This window comes from Micromys minutus (assembly GCF_963924665.1).
Source record: "Micromys minutus genome assembly, chromosome: 1".
Classification (NCBI taxonomy): domain Eukaryota; kingdom Metazoa; phylum Chordata; class Mammalia; order Rodentia; family Muridae; genus Micromys; species Micromys minutus.
This window is the reverse complement of record NC_137969.1, coordinates 58,507,957-58,532,489: the sequence shown is the minus strand read 5'-3', so window position 1 is coordinate 58,532,489 and position 24,533 is coordinate 58,507,957. Positions and strand designations below refer to the sequence as shown.

Here is a 24,533-nt window from a genome sequence, read left to right as displayed (position 1 = left end):
AACACGAGCAATTTGTAAAGAATATAGCTAATGATTGCAAAAATATGCTCAACTTTGGGAGCCAGAGGCATCTAATAGAACAAACACGAAGTTCGGTAACAAATCGTGGGAGGGTGGAAAAGTGAACTGCGGAAGGTAGTACACAGTGGGTGGTGCCTTTTTTCTCATTCGCGTGCATGTGTGTGATGTGCACATGTGTATGCATATTTGCATTGTGAGCGCGCCTATGTGTGTGCATATGGAAGTCCTGTACCGATGGTGGGAATCATCCTCCATATCTCTTCCACGTCATTCAAGGAGGTAGGGTTTCTCACATATGAAGGGCATGTCTAAATTCAGAGTAAATAAACTAAAGAAGTCTTTCCCAACCATAGCTGTATGTAAATGGTGTGTGTAGACATTTCTCACTGGTGAGAGTTTGTTTATGCTTAGAATGCAAGTACATGAAAAGCTGAGGTAGAAAGACTGCCAAGAATTCGAGGCCAGCCTGAGTGAGACCATATGTGCGTGTGTGTGTGTGTGTGTGTGTGTGTGTGTTTATGAGTATATGTATATGTGTGTGTATATATATACGAACAGATAAATTACGGTTTGCGTCTAATAATTAAGGTTTGAGTTGCAGAAAACACATAAAAACAAAATGTTCATTATCATCCTCATAAAATAAAGGCATGAGACTTTTAAGGGGGAAAAAAGTGTTGCTTTTATGAAAAGAATCCCATAAAGGCAAGTCACTGAAAACCAAAGCCAAGACAGCGAGGTGGCACTTGTGTAGTCGCAGCTGTTAGGAAGATGTGTGGCTCCAGGTTAGCCTGGGTTACCTAAACCCTGAGTCAGGGAAGGAAACAAGCAAAACTATTGTTTCAGTGACGCCAGGGTACCAGGAAGCAGCACCCGGGAACTCTGGCTTGGACAAGTGGCGTAAACCAGCGCAAAACGCTCAGAACCGGGTCTCCCCGACCCGCCTGAGCGCGCTGGGAGCCGCGTGCGCCTGCGCAGACCTCTGGCACGCGCAGCCGCGGTCGTTTTCTACTCAGTGGACCAGTGGACCAGTGGACTTGGAAGCAGCCGGTTCCGGGACAGCGAGCCACCAGGCCGGACAGCACTTTAGGGGACGCCAGGCCCAGTGTAAGTTTCTCCGGCGGCAGGGCAGAGCCTCAGGCGGCCCTAGTTTCTTTCTGTTCAGAACTTCCCACCCCTGGCACAGATTAGAGGAGAGCCAGGGGTTATACTCCCAAGCACCATTCTGGGTACACTGCTTCTAGTTCAGATGCATCTAGAAGCTTGAGTGGTCCCATGTGATTGTCTCTTTGGACCTTTTCTTTCATGCTGGAATAAACTGCAGGGTTAAACTTGACTTTCGCATCCACATTTGGAAACTTCATAATAGCAAAGATTATTTCAGTAGTCATTTCTGCGCATTAGTAGACTGTTAGGATTTATTTCACCAGGAATATAATAGCCGCGTTAAACGATGTATACGTTTTGTTTTTGTTAGAGGGCTCCAGTAGAAACACGTTTCCTTGATCCTTGCAGACTGGGCAAACGCTTTTGTGTGCCAACCTTAATCACTTCTCAGGCTCTAAGTTTGCATTTCTTTTAAATTCAGTAGATTGAGCATTTCGTGTATTTAGTGATGAGCGCCTTTCTTTTTTTGAGAACTGCTTGTCAACTGTTCTTGTCCCAAACAAAACAGCTCAGTTATTAGTGGATAATACAGGACTTTCCCTCTCCTGTTAACTGGTATATGAACTGGTTTTCCTTGTGACATTTTGGACACCTAGAAATGCTAATTTCTGTGTAAACTTGTTAATACTCGTAGTTTTGTGTTTTGAAGGCCTTTTTCAAGTTTATGAAGCCATTCCTATACTTCTATCTTAATTTAAATCAACTAGACTGAGAGAGAAAAACTGTTAGGCTGGCTTCAAAGCCGAACAACAACAACAAAACCCAGCATTTCGTGTGTGTGTGTGTGTGTGTGTGTGTGTGTGTGTGTGTGTGTGTACACACATGTACCACAGGGGTTTGGGTGGAGGATGGAGGGACATTTCCAGAAGTCAATTCTCTCCTTTCACAGTGTGGATTTGAACTTAGGTTCTCAGGCTTAGTGGTGAGCACCTTTGCCAACAGAACCATTTTACCAGTGTCCCTGGGGCATATTTTATTAAGAATGCAAGAAAGATACAACTATTTTTGAAGCTCTGGTTGTTGCCATTTGTGTGTGGGTGGCTTTCCTCCTTTTTCTTTCTTGTCTTTTTCCTCTCTCCTTTTTTTCTTTTGAGACAGGATCTTGCTGTGTGGCCCACTTCAAATCCACAATCTTCCTGCTTTCCTTCCCAAGTGCTAGGCACATGTCACTACATTCATCTGCTTCTTTCTTGGATTTAAAGAATAGTATGTTTGGATTCCTTTCTGGAATTTTACTGAGAGAGACTGTTCAGGTGGTAGTGTTTGCCTAGCATGCATGAGGCCAGGGTTCTAGCTCTGAGTGTGTGTGTGTGTGTGTGTGTGTGTGTGTGTGTGTGTGTGTGTGTGATTTTGGGGAATTTGGAGTATATGTATGCATGCATAGGTGTTTGGAGAAAGTACTCCACTCATAGCCAAAGCTAGCCTGGAACTCACTGTGTAACTAAAGTTGATGTGTTACTCCCAATCCTGACTCAGCTTCCCAAGCGCAAGGACCAGAAGCAAGGTCACCCCACCCATTAGCTGATTAGCTGACTATTCCATTTTGATAACTGGTAATAAGGGGATCTCTATTAATTGTTCAGAATTTGCACCGTCAAGCTTATTTCTATCTTTCCAAATACCTTGAACTCCAGCCCGACTGAACCAGGTTCTAAAGATAAGTTATTTTTAATGCTTTTACTGAGAACACTAGGACACTTTAGAGTCCTAACCTACATGTTTACCATCCTTATATGAATTAAAGATAAAGGACAAAAAAAGTTTTTTTTTGTTCTTGTTGATGATGGTGGTGGTGGTGGTCTCTTCCTCTTCCTCTCCCTCTCTTCTTCTTCCTCTACTATGAGAAAAAAACTGGTGACTTGTGCTTTGCTGTTTTTCTTTTGCTGCTGTTCTTTTTGTTCGTTTGCTCGTTTTGCTTTGAGACAGGGTCTTGCTGTGTACACCTGGCTGGCCTGTACTTGTTTTCTAGCCCAGGCTGATCTCAGCCCTTTGAGGTTCTTGGCAGCCTCCTGAGTGGTCAGATCACAGGCACACACCACCATTTTTGACTTGTGATATTTTCTTTCCTTCTAGAGTAGCGGCAGGTATTATAAAGATTTCTCCTAAGCATGGAAGTTAAGTTAACTTAGCGGCTGCTTTTAGCCTTGGTCTTAAGCCACTCGCCCAGTCCAAAGGTGATTTCCACTTGGGTTCCTGGGGAAGACTGGGGCAGACATCCGAAGGCTAGTAAGAATCTGTTTTGTGTATTATGTCCTATTTGTTTTCTCCATACCAAGAATTAAAGTTGTATATATTTCTTTTAAGACTGTTAGGGCCAGGAGGGGTAGTAATATTTCTATTAGTATGTCTCACAAACTGATGTCCTCTTTAAGTTGTAGTTCCTAAGCACAGTGTGCATTTATTAAAGAAAGCAGTGAGCAGACAGCGTGGAAATTTTCTGTTGGAAGAAGAAAATGCTGCCTATATCTGGCAAGCTTAGGAGGAAGTGGATTAATCTTGCCTGAAACCTGACAAGGCTCAAATGATTTCTGAGTTGGCTCAAGGGTGAATGATACGTTGGGAAGCTATATCAGAAATTTACTTCTCCGTCACCACTCCCACAGGTTAAACTCTCAGCAGCTAGGCATTCACTGACTGTAGCTCAGGGAGAAAGAACTTGACTGGGAAGGCCTCTGGTGTGATTTCCCAGCATTCCTCCCACCCCATCCCCCAAAAGGTGCTGGGTGGGGTTAGTAACCCAGAACTACTTTACCAGTACATAGTGCATTAGATATATGGCTGTTTGAAGATAGAAAAAATGGGGTAGGGCCAATGAAAAAAATTTTTTAATTATTATTTCTGGATTTTATTTGTGATGTTCCTTAGTAATGACCACTTTATTCTACCTGCAATACCGAGTATGTAAAGAAAATCAGTATAGCTCAATTACAGTATAAGAAAATACCCATTGTATTTTCATCTTAATTCTGGACAGCTATTGGTCAGAAGATACTTTTCAGTGTTGCACATTAGTTTTAGTTACATTGTTTCTCTCCCTTTTTAAAAATGACTTCCGAGCCAGACAGTGATAGCACATAACTTTAATCCCAGCACTCTGAGGCAGGTCTGTGATCTACAGAGGGAGTGCCAAGACAGCCAGGGCTCCACAGAGGAACCCTGTATTGAAAAAAAAGAAAGAAAAAGAAAAAAGATGTCTGATAAGACTTCAGCCAGCCCCACTGGCTCCTTCAGAGTGTCCTTTACATTTTGTGTTGAAGCCAGGCATGGTGACACATACTTGTTATACCAGTGTTCAGGAGGCCAGCCTGTGCTAAATAGTGAAACTGTCACATAAACAGAGAGTGGGGAGGCCCAGCACTTAGGAGCCAGGGGCAGTTGGATCTCTGAATTCCTAGCCTCCTGGTCTACACAGGGAGCTCTCGACCTGCCAGGGCTACACAGTGGCAGTCACGTGCAGTTGGGGTTTTGGTTGGTTGTTTTGGTTTTCATTTGTTTTTAAACAGTTTGCACGGAGGACCTTGAGTATGCTGGACCGCAAGTAAGTACTCTCCTAAAAGTCCCTTCCCTGGCTCACCCCTCTTGTGCACTTATCAGCTCTAGTGTTCAGAACAGCAGCTCATCAAGGCCAGATGTGTTTTAGTTTTATTCCTAAGACTTCCGTTTCACATGATACACACCTCACACTCAAACCTTCCTCACCTGCTGAGTCCACTTCTCCAGGCTTTGAAAGGCTTTGTTGGCTATGAAGAGTGTTACAGGGTTTAAAGAGAGTTAAATCCAAAATTGCACCTTTTCCAAGTCTGTTTAGCATGTATTTATTAAAGAACCTGTGCAGTTAATTGAGGCAGCCCCAAGCATTCAGTTAAGATGTGTTGGCTTGAATTCAGTTATTGGAAAGTGGTAGCTGGTCTCTAAAGTAACACAACATTCTTTTTTTTTCCCCAAGGTTTATCATGGCTTCTAGCCACACCGTGTTGATGCGGCTGGTAGCCTCAGCCTATTCTATCGCTCAAAAGGCAGGGACCATAGTCAGATGTGTCATTGCTGAAGGAGACCTGGGCATCGTGCAGAAGGTACTGCAAATCCTGCCTGTTTGTTCCTCATAGTAGATAAAGATGAAAGCAAGAATTCAGAAGTTCAAGGCCAGCCTTGACTATATAATGAATTTAGGGACAACCTGAGCTATGTGAGACCCTGCCACAAGTCCACCTTCATTCTCACCCCCACACCCAAAATCAGGATGTCAGAGAGCAGCTTCAGCATCTAGGGTAAAGTGAAAGGGGCATAGAGTCAGCGATTGATCACTCAACAGACTTCGCTCTAAGGGAGCAACACTTCATTGTCTGGGGCTGACACTCCTGTGACCTTCGAGAGTCTCTTTGAACTCTTAGGGGGCTGAGGAGTAGGAAAAAATACCAAAGAGGGGAAAGAATTACACACATACACACACAAACACACACTTGGTGAATGAAGCAAGACGAGCTCCAACAACTTTACACATACATAATATACACATGCATACATACACACATACATACATATATACATGCCTGCATACATACACACACATTCACACATTGGTGGATGGAGCAAAGCTCCAGTAAACAAGCTCTTAACAACTTTATGTTCCTCACAGTTTATGTACCCTAGCAAAGTCTTACCAGCAGTATAAAATTTACAATGTGATTGCATTTTGTTTTTCTTCTAGTGAATAATTACAATGAGTATACATAAGGAAAAAAGTTCCCCTACACCTTCATATGAACGAATGTTTTACATTTTTTGTGGACAAAAAAAAAAATTATTCCCAAGAACCCACATACATTTGTAACTAAGTAACTTGTTAAGGATTAACAAAGTTTAAACAACCAAGGTAATTTTCTCAGCCAGTTTCTCTTTATTGGCAGGCTGTAATCTTATATAAACCTTAAAAGAATCACAAATCTAAACTTTTATATAAGAACAATTAGTAATTTCTACTTTAAATCCTCAGGCTACATTCATAATTTACTCATTATCATTTTTTTTAATTAAATTATGTCAGAAAGCGGAGGACAAAAATGGGTACAAGATCATCATCAGCCCAGCTTTAACCACAGGGTCATGTCAGTTAAGTACCAGTCAGGTTACTGTTGTTCTTGTTCCTTGACCAAACCAAAAAAGGCCTCATTCAACTATTAAGAGTGTGTGCCTTGGGCTGGAGTGATGGCCCAGGGGTAAAATGCAGAGGTCCTGAGGGGCTCTGCCTCTCCACGCACACCAGCACGGTAATGCCTGGACTAATTTCTTGAGTTAGAATTCCATGAGCTCTAAAGCTGTCCTGTTCCTCTTGCACAGCCCTCAGCAACAGGAATTCTTTGTAATGCATTAAAGAATCATCAAATTAGCCTCACTTTGAAACAGTATAAACTTTTTGTTTGGTTGGTTAGTTTTGGTTTTGAGAAGGAATTTTGTTGTTGCTGTGTTGGCTGGCCTGGGATTCACTGTGTAGACCAGGCTGGCCTAGGGCTTCGGTGAACTTGCTGCTTCTGCTTTTCAAGTATGGGGTTATAAAAAGTATATGGCACCACACTGGTGTTTCCTGTCTTTCAGCCCATTTAAAGCAGATTGGTGTCTAGAACTTATATAAAGAATTTCTCAATCAAAGAAGAAAATTTTCCAAATAATTTAAAGGCACCTCTGCAAACTTGAACTGTTGTGGAGCTGGGCATGTAGTTCAGTGGTGTGCCTGCTCAGTATGAGTCAGGTACGTGTTTGACCTCCATCAGCACACACACACCCTGTTTCTAAACCTTGTTTATTGATATACAGTTTCACACTGTAGTGCAAGCTGATCTCAGATTCCTGGCAGTCCTCCTGCCTCAGCCTTCCATGTCCCTGATATCACAGGCATGCAAAAGCTTCCAGGTTCACTTCTCAGTCCCAATTGCTGTTAATTCTCTGGGAAGCAGCAGGGGACATCACTCATCGATTCATTTAGGGTTAAGCTCTGTGAGTCTAAAATACGGAAATACAGTGTAAATTATATGGCTACGCTACACTTGGGAGTCGGGAGGCTAATCATCCCTAACTGTACTTCTATTGAGATTTGTGTTCTTTTTTACAGACCTCAGCCACTGACCTGCAGACCAAAGCAGACCGTTTGGTCCAGATGAGCATATGCTCTTCCCTGGCACGGAAATTCCCGAAGCTGACAATTATAGGGGAAGAGGTGAGAGGCGCCATGCCGTGTAGAGTCATAACCAACCTGCCATTGAGTTATATGTTGTGGTTAGTCTTAGCATTGGTGCTAGTGTTTGAACACAAAGTGATCGTGTTCCTTAGAGAAAGCAATCTGACTTTATAATATTTTGGTCCACTTACAGACTAAGTCTCCATTCCTAATGATGGGAGACATGGTCATTGTAATGAACATGCAGCTTTAAAACCATACCATAGCCTTAATGGTAGAACATTGCCTACTCTGTGTTAGGCTGTAGGTGGGAGATGTCTCAGTAATAAGATCATGTGGCTCACATATGTAAGGCCCTGAGTTTGAGCCTTTGCATCAACAGTTATATTTGAAGCATCACATTTGATTACCCACCAACCCTACCCCTGTCCCTTCCTATCCAACCCTACCCCTGTCCCTTTCCCAAATTCATGACATTTCTTTTTTTCCTTCCCATTTAGTTTAACCAGGATAATCTGTGTGACCATTTCATTGGGGCCATTCATTAGTCATCAGTGGTACACAAGTGAAAGCAATGGCTTCCCCTTTCCCTGAATCAGTCTGGAGGAAACAGTTCTACAGTGAAGGAGAGGGCTCTTCTGAATCCCTCTTCCATCTCTGCCTAACTGTTGGTGGACTCATTTTTTTTTTTTTTTTCAGATCCAGTGCAGTAGTCTGTGGTTGTTGAGAGTTCATGATTGCACCAGCTCTTAACCCAGTGATGACATTTTGCAACCCTTTGCCCCATTTTCCGACTCTTGGCAGCTTTCTGCCCCCTCTCCTATGGAGCCTGGTGAATCTTAGAGGGGCTGGTATAAATGTCTTATTTAGAGATGACCAGGATGACCAGTCAACTCTAACTTTGGTCATACATCTCTCCCTTCATCACTAGGAAGAGAATCTTCTCTGGTTAAGACCAAGAGTGGGAACTCACTATGGGAATAAACATGTATATTTAGAAAGCTGTTTGACACTGTGAATTTAGTAAAGCCGTAGAATTTAATTTCCAGATAGAATTCATGACATCCCTTTTTATACATTGAGTGGGTTTCCAGACATGGAGTGCTTTTAAAGTACTAAGCATGGGTTCCCGTGGTGGAGTAGACCTCAAATTCCATCAAGAGCAGGTAGTTATCCCCACTAACATCGATGCCACTGTTGTACCAGTGGGCACAGCTTGCCTGACAGATGGTACTGTCATTTGTCAGGTGCACAGATGGGCGATATTTTCTTCCCCACCACCCTGTAGGGCACCTTCTAGCACTTTGAAAGTAGCCATCAGGGAGAATGTGTCCAAGTCTGATTTCTCTGTCTCATGCAACCAACGTGTGTGGTGTCATTAGTAAGGTCTAATCATCTAATGCTAGTGGGCAACCAAGAAAAAGGACAAGTGCCTATATTGTTTTAGGGGCCACTAGTACCTCCTTGACCAACATGTAAGAAGTTACCACACATAGCATTTGGAGGTTTTAATGAACCATAATTTCAAAGGGGAACAGTTTCTAGGTATCTCCCTTACAACTAAAAAAAAAAAAAAAAAAGCATCCTAGCTATTGTGAATAAAATGACAATAAACAGATAAGTTAGTTCCCAACAGTGAGATGTCAGACCTCTGGGCATGTGTAAGACTGCAATGGCTGAGCCATGTGCCGCGACGGTTGGGCTACGGTAGTTCAGTTCTTAGTGTTTTAAGGAATCTACACACCAGTTTCCATATTGACTGCACTGGCTTCCCACCAACAATGAATAAGTTGCTCTTTTTCCACATCGTCACCAGCATTAACTGTCTTTTGGTTTCTTAAGGATATGTCCATTCTGACAGGACAAGATAAAATCTCAAAACAGCCTTTATTTGTATTTTCCTTTGTGCTAGGGATGTTGAACACTTTTTAAAATGTTTACTTTCATTCCTATTACTTTTGAGAATCCTCTGTTCTGTTCTATAGCCCATGTTTGCTGTTATTTGTTGACACTGGGTCTCTATGTATCCCAGGCTGTGTAGACTGGAGTTACCACAAAGCTCACAGAGAGCCAGTTACTTTTACCTCCCAGGTGCTGGGATTAGAGGCATGCACATGTTTAAGTTAGTATTATTTATTTGTGAGTGTGTGTTTCTGTGTCTGTGTCTGATGATCTGTGCATGTGGACGGGTGTTTTGCTTGCCTGGGTATCTCTGCTTCACATGTCAGCCTGGCCAGAAGAGGGCATCATGTCGCTGGGAACTGGAATTACAGCTGTGATGGGTGCTGGGGAGTGAGCCTGGATCCTCTGGAAGAGCAGCCATTGCTCTTACCTCCTTGGCCAGCTTTCTAGCTCAGATTCTTGTTGAAGCCAAGAGAGAAGAGTCAAGTCTCACTCTTACACATAGACATCCAATTTTCCCAGCACCAGTTTTGACGCTGCTCTTTCTTCCTGTGTGTATTTTTGGTGTCTTTCTGAAAATTCGGGAAGCTGTAATTGTTTGACGTTAGTCTGGGGGTTCCATTCTGTCACACTGACCTGTGCAGTGCCACGCCCTCTGCTTCCCTGGTTCTATAGTATAACTGAGACCAGATACGGTGGCGCCTTTGTCGCTTTGGCTGTCTGGGCCTTGTGTGTTTTGCTTCAATCATTGTACCGCTCCACAGGCAGGGAGACCTTTCATCTATAGTTTCTGCCTTGATTTCTTTCCCTAGAGTTTTTTGTCTTTTAAGACAAGGCCTCACTATGTAGTCTTGGCTGGCCAGGAACTCAGTGTGTAGACCAGGCTGGCCTCAAACTCACAGAGGTCTGCCTGCCTCGGCCTCCTGAGTGCTGGGGTTTAAGGCTTGTGCCACTGGGCCTGGGGTTTTCTCTGATTTTAAAGTTTTCACTGAAGAGGTTTTTAACCCCCTGCTTGGGTTTTCTCTGAGGTACTTTGTTTATTGAGGCTACTATAAATGTGGTTGTATCTCTGATTTCTTCTTCAGCTAGTTTGCCGTTGGTATAAAAGAGCATGTCATGTTTGTTATCCAGACACTGCAGAACATATTAGTAATTCTAGGAGCTTTCTGCTGGAGACTTGGTCTCCCATGCAGAGCATTATATTCTCAGTAGATAAGAACATGCCAGCTTCTTCCTTCTCTAGCTATATTCCTTTTCCATCTTTTCTTAGTGTTCTAGCTAAGACTCAAACACCATACTGATGGCCCTGTCTCATTTCTAGTTTAATGTTGGTGTTTGTTTGGCAAGGTCTCATTATTTAGCCCAGGCTGGCCTTGGAATTTTCTTGCTTCATCCAACCAAGAGCTGGGATTACTGGTACACTGGGCCCAATGAAAGGGTTTTGTTTTTGGTTTTATGTGCTTTTTTCTCTGCACTCACATTGCCCTCTGTGGTGCTGGAGATCATAGCAGAGTCTTGTGTTTGCTGGGTAACCACTGACCACTGAGCTGCATCCCAGGCCCCTTGTGTAACTCAGTGCCCAGGTTCATACTGCCCCAGCCTCCCAGCATTCCAGAGGAAACCGGGGAAACAGAAATATATGCAGGGAAATGCATTTATTTACAATTTTAGGCCAACAAGGACCAGGGTTCCTTCTCGATGCTCCTGAATCAGGGTTTAAATGTAGCCAGGACCTGAGCTGTGAGGCTGCCATCACAACTATGAGACTTTCTGTGAGGAGGCCATTTCTGGTGGCCACACTTAAAACTCAGGATGGAGGCTCCTGGGTGAATCCTAGGTGCTCACTTTACCTACTCCAGCTTCTGCTGGTCTTACACTAGGTTTACCATAAAAGCTCTAAACAAGCGGCTGGGCACCCAGTTGCTGCACATCCTGCTAGGGACACAACGCATTGTGGGGACAGACAGCTTCAGTGGTGTCACTTTGTCTCTGCTCCAGGACCTGCCTCCTGGGGAAGTGGATCAAGACCTGATTGAAGACGGGCAATGGGAGGAGATCCTGAAGCAGCCATGCCCATCACAGTACAGTGGGATCAAGGAGGAAGACGTAAGGTCCATCTGCATGTGTTTGCCCTCAGTCTGTGGCTGCTGCCACTGGGAAGGCTTACAGTCTAGCCATTAGATGGAACATATGTGTGTCTTAGTCAGGGTTTCTATTCCTACACAACAGCTTACACTTCCACATTGCTGTTCATCACCAAAGGAAGTTAGGACTGGAACTCAAGCAGGTCAGGAAGCAGGAGCTGATGCAGAGGCCATGGAGGGATGTTACTTACTGGCTTGCTTCTCCTGGCTTGCTCAGTCTGCTTTCTTATAGAACCCAGGTCTACCAGCCCACAGATGGCACCACCCACAATGGGATGGGCCCTCCCCCCTTGATCACTAGTTGAGAAAATGCCTTACAGCTGGATCTCCTGGGGGCATTTCCTCAACTGAGGCTTTCTCTGTGATAACTCCAGCTTGTGTCAAGTTGACACAGAACCAGCCAGTACAATATGCTTACAAAATAGGGCAGCCAGTCACCGAGTCTGACAGAGCCAGCAGGAGCAGCAAGGACCACATGGATGTGTGACCAACCCTCAGCTCACTGTCTTCTGTAGATCTCTGTCTTCTGAAACCTTTTTTTTTTAGATTTATTTATTTATTCATTCATTCATTCAATACAAGTAGCTGTCTTCAGACACGCCAGAAGAGGGCATCAGATCTCATTACAGATGGTTGTGAGCCACGATGTGGTTGCTGGGATTTGAACTCAGGACCTTTGGAAGAGCAGTCAGTGCTCTTAATTGCTGAGCCATCCCTCTAGCCCCCTGAAACCGTATTAAAAGTAGTTTTAACAAGAGTCTTCACTGTTAGGTAGATTTGATAAGAAAGCATCGTGTGGGAGGTGGGGCTGGTCATTTCTGAAAACCGTAGATACTCATTTAGGCTGGAGAGTGGGTTGGCAGTTAAGAGCTCTGGCTGCTGCTGCTGAGGATCCGTGCTCAGCTCTCAGCAAGCACACTGGGTGGCTAACAGCTGCCTGTTCCTCCAGCTCCAGGGATCCTGGTTTTCAATTACTCAGCATTGCTCTTACAGAATAATTACTGTGAGAGATAGATTCTGTTCTTTGGGAAGAAGGACAGAAGGATAACAAGGTGACACCAGAAGCCACCCACTGTACTGAGAGGGCATGGGAGGAGATTCTGAATCATGACGTCCTAAGCCGGAGGGATTTCTCCTCTAGTCTAGCATCCAATTTATAAGCCATTCCATTTTTCTAGGTTACTGTGACTTGTGTCCAAGGTGACCAAGCCTTTTATTTATGTTTTAATTTGAGTTTACAGGCCAAGCATGGTGGCACGTACCTATAGTCCTACACTTGAGAGGCAGAGGCAGGTGGGTCTGTGCGTTTGAGGCCTGTGTAGTGAGTAAGTTCCAGGACAGTCAGGGTTATATAGAGAGATCCTGTCTTGCACACACACACACACACACACACACACACACACACACACACACACACACCTACACTTACATATTTACATATAAATGAGTAACAACTTTACATTGTTTAAACTATTCTCAATGCTTTGCCCCTGTAGTACCATCTAGAGCTAAGTTAGATCATGACTGTGCTTAGTGTTTAAGTTATAGCTTGTGGTGCACATTTATCAGATAAGCGTTGTAAGACTTGGAAGGATCCTTAAGTCAGTCTTTTGTTTACCTTAAAAGGACTTTCTCCATGATTATGAAGCTTTTTTGACAGTTACAGAGCTGACAGTATTGGCTTAAGCCTTGCATAATAATGTGTTGAAACACCTTAAAACTGGTGTTTTTAATCTATCTAGATCTCTCTGAATTTTACATACTTAATATGCACATTTCCTCTTCCTTCCCCCGCTTTTGTTTTGCAGCTTGTGGTTTGGGTTGACCCCTTAGATGGTACCAAGGAATACACTGAAGGTCAGTGTCTCTCATCCTCACCTACTACACTGAGGCAAGGCTGTGACACACAGATGTGCTGCTCCTGTGTCACATGAAAAGTCGCTGTTGTGTTCTGTCTGTTGTTACACATGCGTCGTAACTAAAAGAGTTCATCTTAAGATACCACCTACATACTGTACCAGCTCCAGTTCTGAGGTCCTCTCATGGGGGAAAAATCATCCTTGTAAACTTTCTTCCCTGCGGGATTGTGCTAAACCTCCGCTTACTGGGCTAGGTCAATGCTCCACCACACCCTGGTTCCACAGCATCCTCTCACCTGAGGTTGCAGGGCTCAGGAAAACCAGAAAGCCTCAGATTAAATCCAGAGGCATAGAAGTCAGGAGGAGCTGTGTGATAGCTCACACCTGTAATCTCAGTACACTGATGAGTTTGAGGCCATCTTGAGTAATGTTCATGGTAAGTCCTGGGTCAGCCTGGGTTAGAGCAAGACCTTTGTTAGGCAAGGCAAAACAAGAGTTAGAAGAACCTCAGTCTCAGAGCTGGACTAGAATTGTAGTTTTGAATTAAAGATCTGCACCAAGAACTTGTGAGGCTGAGGCAGGAAGACTGTGAGGTCCGCCTGGCCTTTATAGTGAGTTCCAGGTCAGCCTGAGATAAAGGAGCAGTGTGAGGCCAGAAAGACCCCCATAGCATCTTCTATCCGTCCCAAGCTTCATGGAGCTTTCTAATAACTGCCAGAGAGAATGTTCTCAGCCCTTGGAGAGGGTAAAGTGATAGAGATTGTGTGTGTGTGTGTGTGTGTGTGTGTGTGTGTGTGTGTGTGTGTGTGTGTGTGTGTTGAAGCCCATTGAGAAACAGGAAATCTATCATAGAGCTTTGATTAACCGCTGGATTGGGTAAGGGGAGTCCTGCATGTTACAGATCACCTCTGTCACAAGTCACAAATCACTACTGGGTGATCCAGTGCTATGTGATGATCTCTAGTCCTACGGTTGGAAAGTAAGTCTAGGGAAAGTCAGTAGTAGTAGTCTGGTCTGGTCCTGCAGGTCAGAGCACACTGGATGGGACAGAAGGAGCAGAGGAGTCTAGTAACGGCTTTGCCACAGTGGCTTTAATGGGTTTGCAAACTACTAAGAAGAGTGTGGTCGTGGTTATCGATTTAATTTAGTGGCCATAATTCCCACTTCTCTCTGTGCCAGTTTTCTTAGAGCTTGTGCGCTTGCCTTGAGTATAGTTGTCCATGGGTGAATCATTGCAAGCCCCTTACCTTTCCTTCAAAACAGACTAGAAGTCAGGTCAGCCTGGTTTACAGAGCAAGTTACAGGACAACCAGGGCTACCCAGGGAAACTGCCTGGAAAAACAAAAAAATATATAATGATGATGATGAGGAGGAGGAGGAGGCTAGCAGCTGTTGTTTGATGTACTGGTTTAAACCATAACCTGGGAGAGTGACTTACTTAATTTTCTCCTTCATAGGTCTTCTTGACAATGTAACAGTTCTCATTGGGATTGCTTATGAAGGAAAGGCCATTGCAGGCATCATTAACCAGCCATATTACAACTACCAGGTATTGCCACCCATGACACAAGAGTGTTAGAGACATAGTTACAGGGTCTAATGAGGCCAGATGCCATCCAGGCCAGTTGTCATCTGGCCCATTTGCACAAGCAGCCACTTGGGGACGGACTTATCAGGGTACAGATTCCCAGGCTGCTATTCACCTATTAAACTAGAACTTTCTGAAGGTATTGGAACCAGGAATGTAGATATGGGTAAATAGTCTATGTACTGAACTGTTATATATTTATAATTACAGTAGTTCTGAAATTCCCCATCTGGTTCTTGATTATCATAGTCATCAAGACACCTGTGTTACAGGAAGTTCTTGAAGCACATTTGAAGAAGCAAACCATGTCACCAAAGAGGAGCTGTTAGCCATGTTGCCTTCCAGGAAACACCGTGCAGTGCTGAAGCAGTCAGTCCAGTCAGCCAGCTAGCAATGCTTGTTGCCCCTTCTTCCTGTGCTTCTTCCAACCTGCTCTGGCTTTCTGCTGTGCTTCAGAGACACTGTCTCCTTTATAAACAAGCGATTAGTGAAATTTCAGAGCAATAATATATCATTGATTTTCAAAGAAATCATTGGGGGCTAGAGAGATGGCTCAGCAGTTAAGAGCACTGACTGCTCTAAAAGAGGTCCTGACTTCAATTCCCATCAACCACATGGTGGCTCACAACCATCTGTGATGGGATCTGATGCCCTCTTCTGGTGTGTCTGAAGACAGCTACAGTGTACTCATATACATAAAATAACATTTGAAGTAAAGTATTTAGTTTTCACATCAGTGTGGAAGCTGATGAACTGTGGAAGACAGACTCAGCAGAGTGAGGCTATCACTTCTGATTACCCGATTCATAGTTATTAAGTTACCTGCTGCTTATATGATTAGGAATTTGATTTATTTCTTGAGGTTTCCCACAGTGGCTCTGCATTGTAGGTGAGTCTCCTTACAGTGTGGCTCTGCTGCCTGCACAGTAATACACTTGGGTGCCATTTGTAATTTAACAATCGTCCTTAAAAGAAGGGCATTTAACTATTAGGGAAAAGGTTTGCATGGCCCCTTTCATCTAAACTAGCGATGTAAGTACTTAGGAATTGTTAGTGATGTTCATCCCTTATGTCTGAGACTAGAAAACTTGTATTCATTTTCCACAGAGCAATGAAAAGGAGAAGCTCAGGGAACACAGGAATGAAGCAAAGGTGAGACACAGCTAGGGCTGGTTCCAGGTCTAGGGACGAAAGAGGCAGGCACTCCCCCCCCCTCCCCCCCGTCTGTCCTGGGAACCAGCTCATTTCCTCCTGCTCTGGGCCTCTTCTCCATCTAGTCTGCATTCTCTCGCCCTCTTTGCCCTCGGTGTGCCTTAACGTGTGTTGCAATGCAGAAGGTTGGCTGCTGCTGGTGGCTAAGACTGACAGTGTATAGTCATCGACATAGTGAAGTTTATCAGCTCACTGGGACTCACAGGTGTCAGCTCCTATAATTCTCACCACGTAGCTGTACATATTAAAGAAAAGGATACTAAGTGACCTGCTGATATAGGCTATAATCAAGAAGCTTGGGCCAGAGCATTGTAAATTCAGGGGAGTGAGTCCAGGGCAACAGAATGAGCTCAAGACCAGCCAGCAACTGAGTGACACAGTCAGAGAGTAAATGTAAAAAGGGCTGTGGGGTGGGGGGCTCAGCACTGTCCTTCCCACCCAGGCTGTCCTCCATTCAGAATTCTCCTGCTTTTACCTCCTGCATGTTGAACTAAAGCCTCTTGAGCATCTAGAGCTACATGCACCCCATGGGTACTTTCCAGACTCTAGGTCTACAGTGTAGTCTGCAGGAAGTGGAGGAAGCACTCACCATGGCAGGAGGAACAGTCAGTAGTTCCTGCTCAGAGAATGCCTCCCCTGGGAAGAGCCTTTCCACCTGTCTGTTTCCCAGAACTAGAGAGTGCAGGTGTATAAAGGCCTGACATTTCCATCTCGCATGGGGCCACACAAGGAGCTGCCTAAGCTCTAGTGTCCTCACAGTCACAGCAGGAGCTGTCACTTAGCTCACTGCAGCCCATGTCCCCTCTGCCCACATGTTGCCTTCTATAGATGCTGATCCCACACCTTCCTTGCCAACCATCCCCCTGCCCCAGACTCTGTTTCCCAGGGCATACAGACTGTAGCATAAGTCTATTTCACCCTGCAAGCACCAGTGTACTTTCCTAGGACAAAGGAGTGGTGACTTTGAAAACATTTGAACAAGTCAGCTCGGTGCCCCATGTCTGCTTTGACACAGCGGCATTAACCTGTGCCCACCGACTTGAGAGATGGGGGTGAGAGAATTATGCACAGCCTTCCAGGGCAGTGCAGTGAGACCCTCATCTCAAAAACAATGCAGGGCAAGAGCAGAACAGCTTTTCCGAACTGCAGAGATGGCTCAGCAGTTGGGAACACATTGCCACTCTTGCAGAGGACCTAGGTTGGGTTACCAGCACCACATGGCTGCTTACAACCATCTGGAACTCGAGTTAGAGACACAGATGTTGCACAAAAGTACATGTAGTCAAACACTCATACACATAAATTAAAAATAAGTCTTTTTGAGGCCAGCCTGATCTACGTGGTTCCAGGTCAGCCGTGGCTGCATAGTGAGACCGTGACTCCAGAAATAAAGCAGAACAAATGGCTGGACTTTGACGGGAGCTTTCTAGGCTCTCAGTCAGTTTATTAACAATTATAGTATTTTTAACAATAATTCTTAACAATAATAGTAATTGCTTCTGGGGTTGCTTTGAGGATCAGATGAACTAATGCATGCATATTGAACTTAGAACTTAGTGTGGTTCTAACACATCCATGTCCAGTGAGTCCCAAGCCTGTCCTCACTGTACACCACAGGCTAAGATGATACTGGGTTGAGTTTGTTATGTTAGCATCAGTTTTACATGTATTTAGCAATGTAGTTGAAAGGTCTTTGAGCTCCACAGAAGAGAACAGAGTCTAAGATTGTATTGTCATTGCTGTTCTATCAGAGCAGTTATCACTAAACCTTAGCTCCATCTCCACTCTCTGTGGCCTTGAGCAAAATGCAACCTCCCTTAGACAACACTGTTCCTATTGTCCCTGGACTAGTGAAAGTAGGGATCAGTACATACTTCCACTTCCTGGAACTTGGTATCTTTTAGAAGGGTGCATTTTCAGTTTAACAGATCAGTGGATGATTCCAAAAGAAACAGCAATCAAATTATGAAGGTCACTTTCCTGAAGATTTCTTTGAAACTGTTGACCAATGTAGTAATGAGGAAAATCAAAGTATTGTCAGGACAAATTATTTATTTCCTTCCCTTATATTTTATACAGTTGTGTGTTTTTTTAACTTTTGAAACTAAAAAATGTGTCCTATATTGCAAACTTGGTAACTTCAACTAAGTATAGCTGGCTGTCTGTTCCCTTTGTGGCTGACATCTTTCCCAGTGACAGTGAGCCTTATTGTCATCTCACACAGGCGGGACCTGACGCTGTGCTGGGCAGGACCATCTGGGGAGTTCTGGGTTTGGGTGCTTTTGGGTTTCAGCTGAAAGAAGCACCTGCTGGGAAGCACATTATCACAACCACGAGATCCCATAGCAACAAGCTGGTCACAGACTGCATTTCAGCCATGAACCCTGACAACGTGCTGCGAGTGGGAGGAGCAGGAAACAAGGTACAGTGAAGATGTGCCATTGGCTCTGAAGTATACTGTCATTGAATGAAATGCTGAGCATATAAAACTGTGAAGTGAACTGAGCCTGGTAGTACAGGCCTGTCACCACAGCTCCGCAGGAAGCCAAAGCAGGACGGTCAAAGGTTAGAGCCTGCCTGGGCAACTTAGTGAGACTGTCTCAAATGAAAACTACAGGGAGGGCTGGGAACAAAGTTTTGTGGCAGGGTACTTACCTAGCAGGTGTGAGTCCCTGAGTTCAATTTCTAGCACACACACAAAGGAAGTAAAATAAAAGTGGAAAAGAGGCTAAGTATTACATAGTTTGCCGCTGATACCACGTTTAAAATTACAGAAATGTAAGGTAAGGGATTGAAGTTATGTCTCAGTTGTACAACATGAACTCAGCAGGAACAAGACACTGGGTTAGAACCCAACATGGGGAGAAAAAGGAAGAGTTTAAAGTTCGGTCTCTTTCTTATTAGATAACACCATGTTGCTTGTCAAGGAGCTTAGCTCCCCAGAGCACTCCTGGATTCTTTCTAAAGACTGAGCATGGGCCTGCCTCTGTCCTTTCTGCTCCTCCCCCATTCTTTCAGCCAGGCTTCTAGCCTCCTCAGAATATCGTGAAATGGAACACAATTTGACCTACTGTACCCTTAATCTCTCACTGCACCCTGGTGTCTTGATGCCACCCTGGTGATACCACCCAGCCCCTCAAACTCATCATGCCCAGATAGAGCTCATCACCCTTCCACTTTCACCCCACAATTGCACCCTACTTGAGTGACACCTCCATTTTCATAATTGTACCAGCCAAATACTGAGTCTCCTTCCTTCCCTGTACCCCATCAACCTTGCCCTACCTGCTTACATAATCCTAATCTTTCCCTTTTTGCCTCCCTAAGTGGCCAGTTGGGACTTGTCATCATCCCACAGAGTACTACTGTGTCTCCTCTAAAGTGGTCCAGTTCTTCACAGATACCAGTGAGGCAGTTAGATGGAAACATCAGCCAAGTGTGGTGCTACATGCTTGCAGCCCTAACACTGGAGAGATAGAGACAGAAGGCACAGGAACTCTAGGTTATCCCTGGCTGAAAATCAAGTTTGAGGCACAGCTAGGGCTACAGGAGCCTCTGTCTCAAACCATATAATACCAATCAATAGTAATGATTCATAATTGAGTGTGGGAAGGAGCAGCAGATAAGGAGTTGTTGGACTGGTCAGTGCCACCCAGCTGCTGGACCTGTCCACTGTGGTGCTGTTGAATATTTCTCTATTACTAAGTATTGGCCAGTTTTTTTTAGAAATTTAAAAGAAGTACTTGTCCAACAGTGACTATTAATATCCTTAAGAAAACCCATGTGGATAAGAAAGTTTGATCTCTTTTGGGCTATGGACTGTGGCTTATTTGATTATATTTCCATGCATAAGCACCTGTTTAATTTCTGTTTCTTTTTTAAGATTTATTTATTTATTTTATGTATGAATAAACTTGCTATCTTCAGACACACCAGAAGAGGGCATCAGATCCCATTACAGATAGTTGTGAGCCACCATGTGTTTCTTGGGAGTTGAACTCATGACCTCTAGAAGAGCAGTCAGTGCTCTTGACCACTGAGCTATCTCTAGCCCTATTTCTTTATAATACTGGTATCATTCAACCTGTTTAGGGCTTTAATCTAAGTCTGACAGGAATTGATGAAATGTCTTTTATAGGCATGATTAGTTTTTCAGGCAGCTCAGCCATTACATGGTGGGGAATAATTGATATTTTAACCTTACAGATTATCCAGCTGATTGAAGGCAAAGCCTCTGCTTATGTATTTGCAAGTCCTGGATGTAAGAAATGGGATACGTGTGCCCCAGAAGTCATCTTACATGCTGTGGGAGGTGAGTCTGGGAGGTCTTGGGCAACTGTGGTTTTGTGCTATACACAGACATGATTCCAGCACTATCTTTTGTTATTTTATGTGTATGGGTGTTTCTTTGGCATGTATGCCTATACACATAGACATACTTACATAGATGTGTGCCACATGCATTTCTGGTGCTCTTGGCTAGAAGAGGTGTCAGCTTACCTAGAACTGGAGTCACAGACAGTTGTAACCTCCATGTGGTTACTAAGAATCAAACCCACATGCTTGGAGAGAGTAGCCCATGAATGTGTTTAATTGCTGAACCATCTCTTCAGCCCTCAATTAACATTCTTTACCTAGACTCCTAGAGTGCAAATGTTGGAGGGAAGCCTCGCTGTGATCCTGTCCAAACCCATTGTTCTTACCTCAGCAAGGAGTATTTCCAACTAACTTAATTTTCTTTAGTTTATATTGTTTGGGAAGAGTAGATTTCCATATTTATATAGTTATTTTAACTTTTGTTGTTTTTGCTATTTGTCTTTAATAGGCATGATTAATTCCAGTGCCGATGGATCTGGTGCCCTCATCTGACTTCTAAGGGCCCTAGGCACTCTTGTGGTCCACAATACACACATGCAGGCAAAACCCTATAAAAGAAATCTTCATTTTTTTCCCTAACTCTAACTCAAATTAATCTTTTTGTTTGTTTGTTTGTTTTTTAGGTTTTGTTTGGCTGGTTGGTTTATTTTGTTTTTTAAAGACAGGATTTCTTTGTGTAGTCTTAGCTCTCTTGGAACTCACTCTGTAGACCAGCCTGGCCTTGAACTTACAGATCTTCCTGCCTTTGTCTTCCAAGTGCTGGGACTAAAGGCATGCTCCACCAGCACCAGTAATAAACAAATTAAAAAAAAATATTAAGAAAGACATAGAGACTTGAGAGCATAGGGCTCAGTGGTAGAGCTCACATTTAGTATACCAGAGGCCAGCTTCAGTCTCTAGTTGCAAAGACTGGAGGATATTGAGGTGGAATAGGCCTGTGATCCTAGAACTCCTGAGGTACAGGCAAGATCACTGCAAGTTCAGGAGTAGCCTACCTAGTAAGTTCCAGGGCTATACAGTGTATATTGAGATTTTATTTTAAAAATGAAGTCAAGCCTGGATGACTTAGACTTTGTCTCATAAAAGGGGGGGAGGTGCTAGGGACATAGCTCCATGGTAGAGTGCTTGCCTGGTATTCACAAAATAGGTTCAATCCCCTTTAGGGTCCAAACTCCTTTAAGAATAGTTTGATTGGCTTAGGACATAGTTCAGTAGTAAAACATATACTTAGTGTGAACCCTGGGGTTCAGTTTTCTCCCATCCTGTCCCCCAAAGAAAAACCCTTGAAACATCCTGCTTCAACTGTCCACTGACTTTGTGTGTTCTTATGCAGGGAAGCTGACAGACATCCACGGGAATGCCCTGCAGTATGACAAGGAGGTGAAGCACATGAACTCTGCAGGAGTCCTGGCCGCACTGCGGAACTATGAGTACTATGCAAGCTGCGTTCCAGAGTCTGTCAAAAGTGCACTCATTCCCTGAAGGGCTCACCCACCCAGGGGCCACCATTCAAAGGAACATTTTAGAACTTATTAATTGATGGAACAATTAGAGCTCCGCCTACATTCATCATTGATCAATGATTTATTAGTAGAAGATGGATTAAATCCACAATTTAAAATATGCACTTATATAATAAAATTTCATTTTTTTCATGAGAAAAAAAAGTATAGAAGATGGAATTAAAGAATTGTCTTCATATTGTCTAATACTCTCAAGACTTAGGTATATAATACGATTGTCATTTCTCCTGCCTAAAAATAAATTAGCCAGGTGTGGTGGCACTTACGGTAGTCATAGCTATTACAGTGGTTGAGCTAGGAGGATTGCTTGAGCCCAGGGCCTCGGGACTAGCCTCCATTACATAGCAAGTCACAGCCCAGAAACTAAGAAGGAAAACATTTGTTGTTTGGTGGGGGTTTTTGTTTGTTTGTTTGGTTGGGTTTTTTTTTTTTTTTTTTTGGTTTGGTTTGTTTTTTTTGTTTTGTTTTTTGGTTTTTTGTTTGTTTGTTTGTTTGTTTTGTTTTTGAGACCAGGTTTCTCTGTGCAGCCCTGACTGTCCTGGAATTTACTTGTAGACAAAGTTGGCCTTGAACTCAACGATTCCTCTGCTTCTGCCTCCGGAGTGCAGAGATTAAAGGCTTGCCCCACCTCTCCTGGTTCAAAAGTTACTGTTTTTAAGTGAATCAAAGAAAAGGGGTTAGTTCCAAGTGACTGTCCAGGTCATTTGAATAATCAACATTCCTGCTGATAAACCAGATTTCTTCAGGGCACAGAATCTTAAGTTACTCCAGAATTTAAGGTTTTTTTTTTTTTTCACAGTAATTTTTAAAATTTCTGATTCCAAATGAGAATGCATATAATGATAGTATTTGTGTTGATAAATTTATTGGAAAAGTTTCTCTAAGATACTTAGTCATATCTCTTCATATTATATATCAGATTTTTTTTCAAAAGTATTTCAAAATTATAAGTACTGTGAGGATTAATTTATTCTCTTGTCATTAAAAGCTATTATTGGAAAGTTGGGTAATTGCCTTTATTCCTTCCCCTGAGAGAATGTATTATTAGCTTGATTGTCACCTTCAATAGACTGAGAAGCCCAACCTACATCAGGAAACAGGGTTTCCAGGAAGCATGAGCTCAGCTGGAAGTGTGGGCAGTACCATTCCCTAAGCTGAAGCCTGGATGGAATGAAAGGAGACAGGGAAAGCCAAGTGGCATGGGTTCTGTTTCTGCTGCCTGTTTGCTTCAAGGTGAGCTGCTCTGTCCACTAGCCCTCCTGGTAGCCCCTAACCCCTTTGAAATCCTTCCCTCTGGCACTTGTCACAGCAACACAAGAGTCTTCTTTAAGTGTAATGTTCATTAATCTTTGGTATTTCATTGAGGCAAAGGTCCGTTTTGATCATAATCACTACTCCCTCCCACAAACACATTCACACTCCTCTTATAACTTCTCCCAGATCCACCCCCATCTCTCACCACTTCTCGACCTCTTGTCCTTTTCTTAAAATAACTAACAAGTCCAGTTTATGCTGCCCATGTACTCTTGTAAGTGGCCACTGGAATGTAGTCAACCTAGCAGAAGTTGCACCCTTAAAGAAAGCTAGTCTTACTCTCCCAGAAGCCATCAATGTCAGTAGCCCCTGAGATAGTGGTGGGTGCTCATGAGCCCCTCACCTGCCAAGTTGGAATGCTAACAGGTGTGATCTTGTTCTTCTTAGGCAATCACATACTGTGTGCTCATGAATGCAGAGTTCCTGTTTGACCCCGATTCTCCCAGACCTCTAACTGTTCAATCTTTAACAAAAACCCTAATATACTATCCTAGTCTGATATCGTGTGTGTGTGTGTGTGTGTGTGTGTGTGTGTGTGTTTATTTTATTTATTTTTGGTCTCTGTTCCTTTAATAAAATTTCTGGCTTTGGATGAAGCAAGTGGAAAGCACACTCGGAATGTTTATAGCCCTGGGTTTAATTATTAAAGCAACAGCTCCCAAAACAACTGCATGACAGAATCTACTGAGAATTTATTTTCAATGCACTAATTCTGATTTATCGATATATTTTGCTTTAAGAAGGCTTCTTTGGGGGCTGGAGAGATGGCTCAGTGGTTAAGAGCACTGACTACTCTTCCACGGTCCTGAGTTCAATTCCCAGTAACCACATCGTAGCTCACAACCATCTGTCATAGGATCTGATGTCTTATTCTGGTGTGTCTGAAGACAGTGACAGTCTACTCACATACAAAATAAATAAATCTTTAAAAAGAAAAAAAGGCTACTTTGGGCATATGGATATGTCTATATAATTGCAGTAACTTAGGAAGTGGATATAGGAGGATGAAGAGTTCAGGACTAGCCTAAGAAATACGGGAGACACTATTCTTTAAAGAAAAAAATGAGAAGGGGCTAGGTAAGATGGGTCAGCGATTAAGAGCCCCTGTTGCTCTTGAGAAGATCTGGATTTGCTTCCCAGTTCACTATCTCCTGTAACTCCAGGTCTAGGGAATTGATTCCACATACCTTCTAGTACCTGCACACATGGTGCACATAACTTAGGCAGGCATGCATACATACACACAAATTAAAA

General features: G+C 43.5%; 1 protein-coding gene across 3 annotated transcripts; it reads left to right on the top strand.

The window, feature by feature from the left end:
- Positions 1-1,047: 1,047 nt before the first annotated feature.
- BPNT1 (3'(2'), 5'-bisphosphate nucleotidase 1) lies at positions 1,048-22,785 on the top strand. 3 transcript variants are annotated; one of them, XM_080910115.1, is made up of 10 exons: positions 1,048-1,128; positions 5,135-5,261; positions 7,295-7,399; positions 11,261-11,368; positions 13,215-13,263; positions 14,723-14,814; positions 15,961-16,005; positions 18,290-18,487; positions 20,272-20,377; positions 21,776-22,785. In XM_080910115.1, exons 2-10 carry the CDS (start codon positions 5,142-5,144, stop codon positions 21,922-21,924), a joined length of 972 nt encoding a protein of 323 aa, XP_080766241.1. In that variant the 5' UTR covers positions 1,048-1,128; positions 5,135-5,141; the 3' UTR covers positions 21,925-22,785. The 3 variants fall into 3 exon arrangements, with proteins under 3 accessions (XP_080766241.1, XP_080766239.1, XP_080766240.1); XM_080910113.1 differs by lacking the exon at positions 15,961-16,005; XM_080910114.1 differs by lacking the exons at positions 5,135-5,261; positions 15,961-16,005 and having other exon boundaries at positions 1,059-1,128.
- Positions 22,786-24,533: the final 1,748 nt, after the last annotated feature.

Bases quoted from the DNA above. Each gene is read 5' to 3' on its own strand.
- BPNT1 (XM_080910115.1), top strand. From the start codon at position 5,142: ATGGCTTCTAGCCACACCGTGTTGATGCGGCTGGTAGCCTCAGCCTAT. The intron at 7,400-11,260 runs GTGAGAGGCGCC...TCTCTGCTCCAG, and splicing joins TGACAATTATAGGGGAAGAG to GACCTGCCTCCTGGGGAAGT. The intron at 16,006-18,289 runs GTGAGACACAGC...CATCTCACACAG, and splicing joins AACACAGGAATGAAGCAAAG to GCGGGACCTGACGCTGTGCT.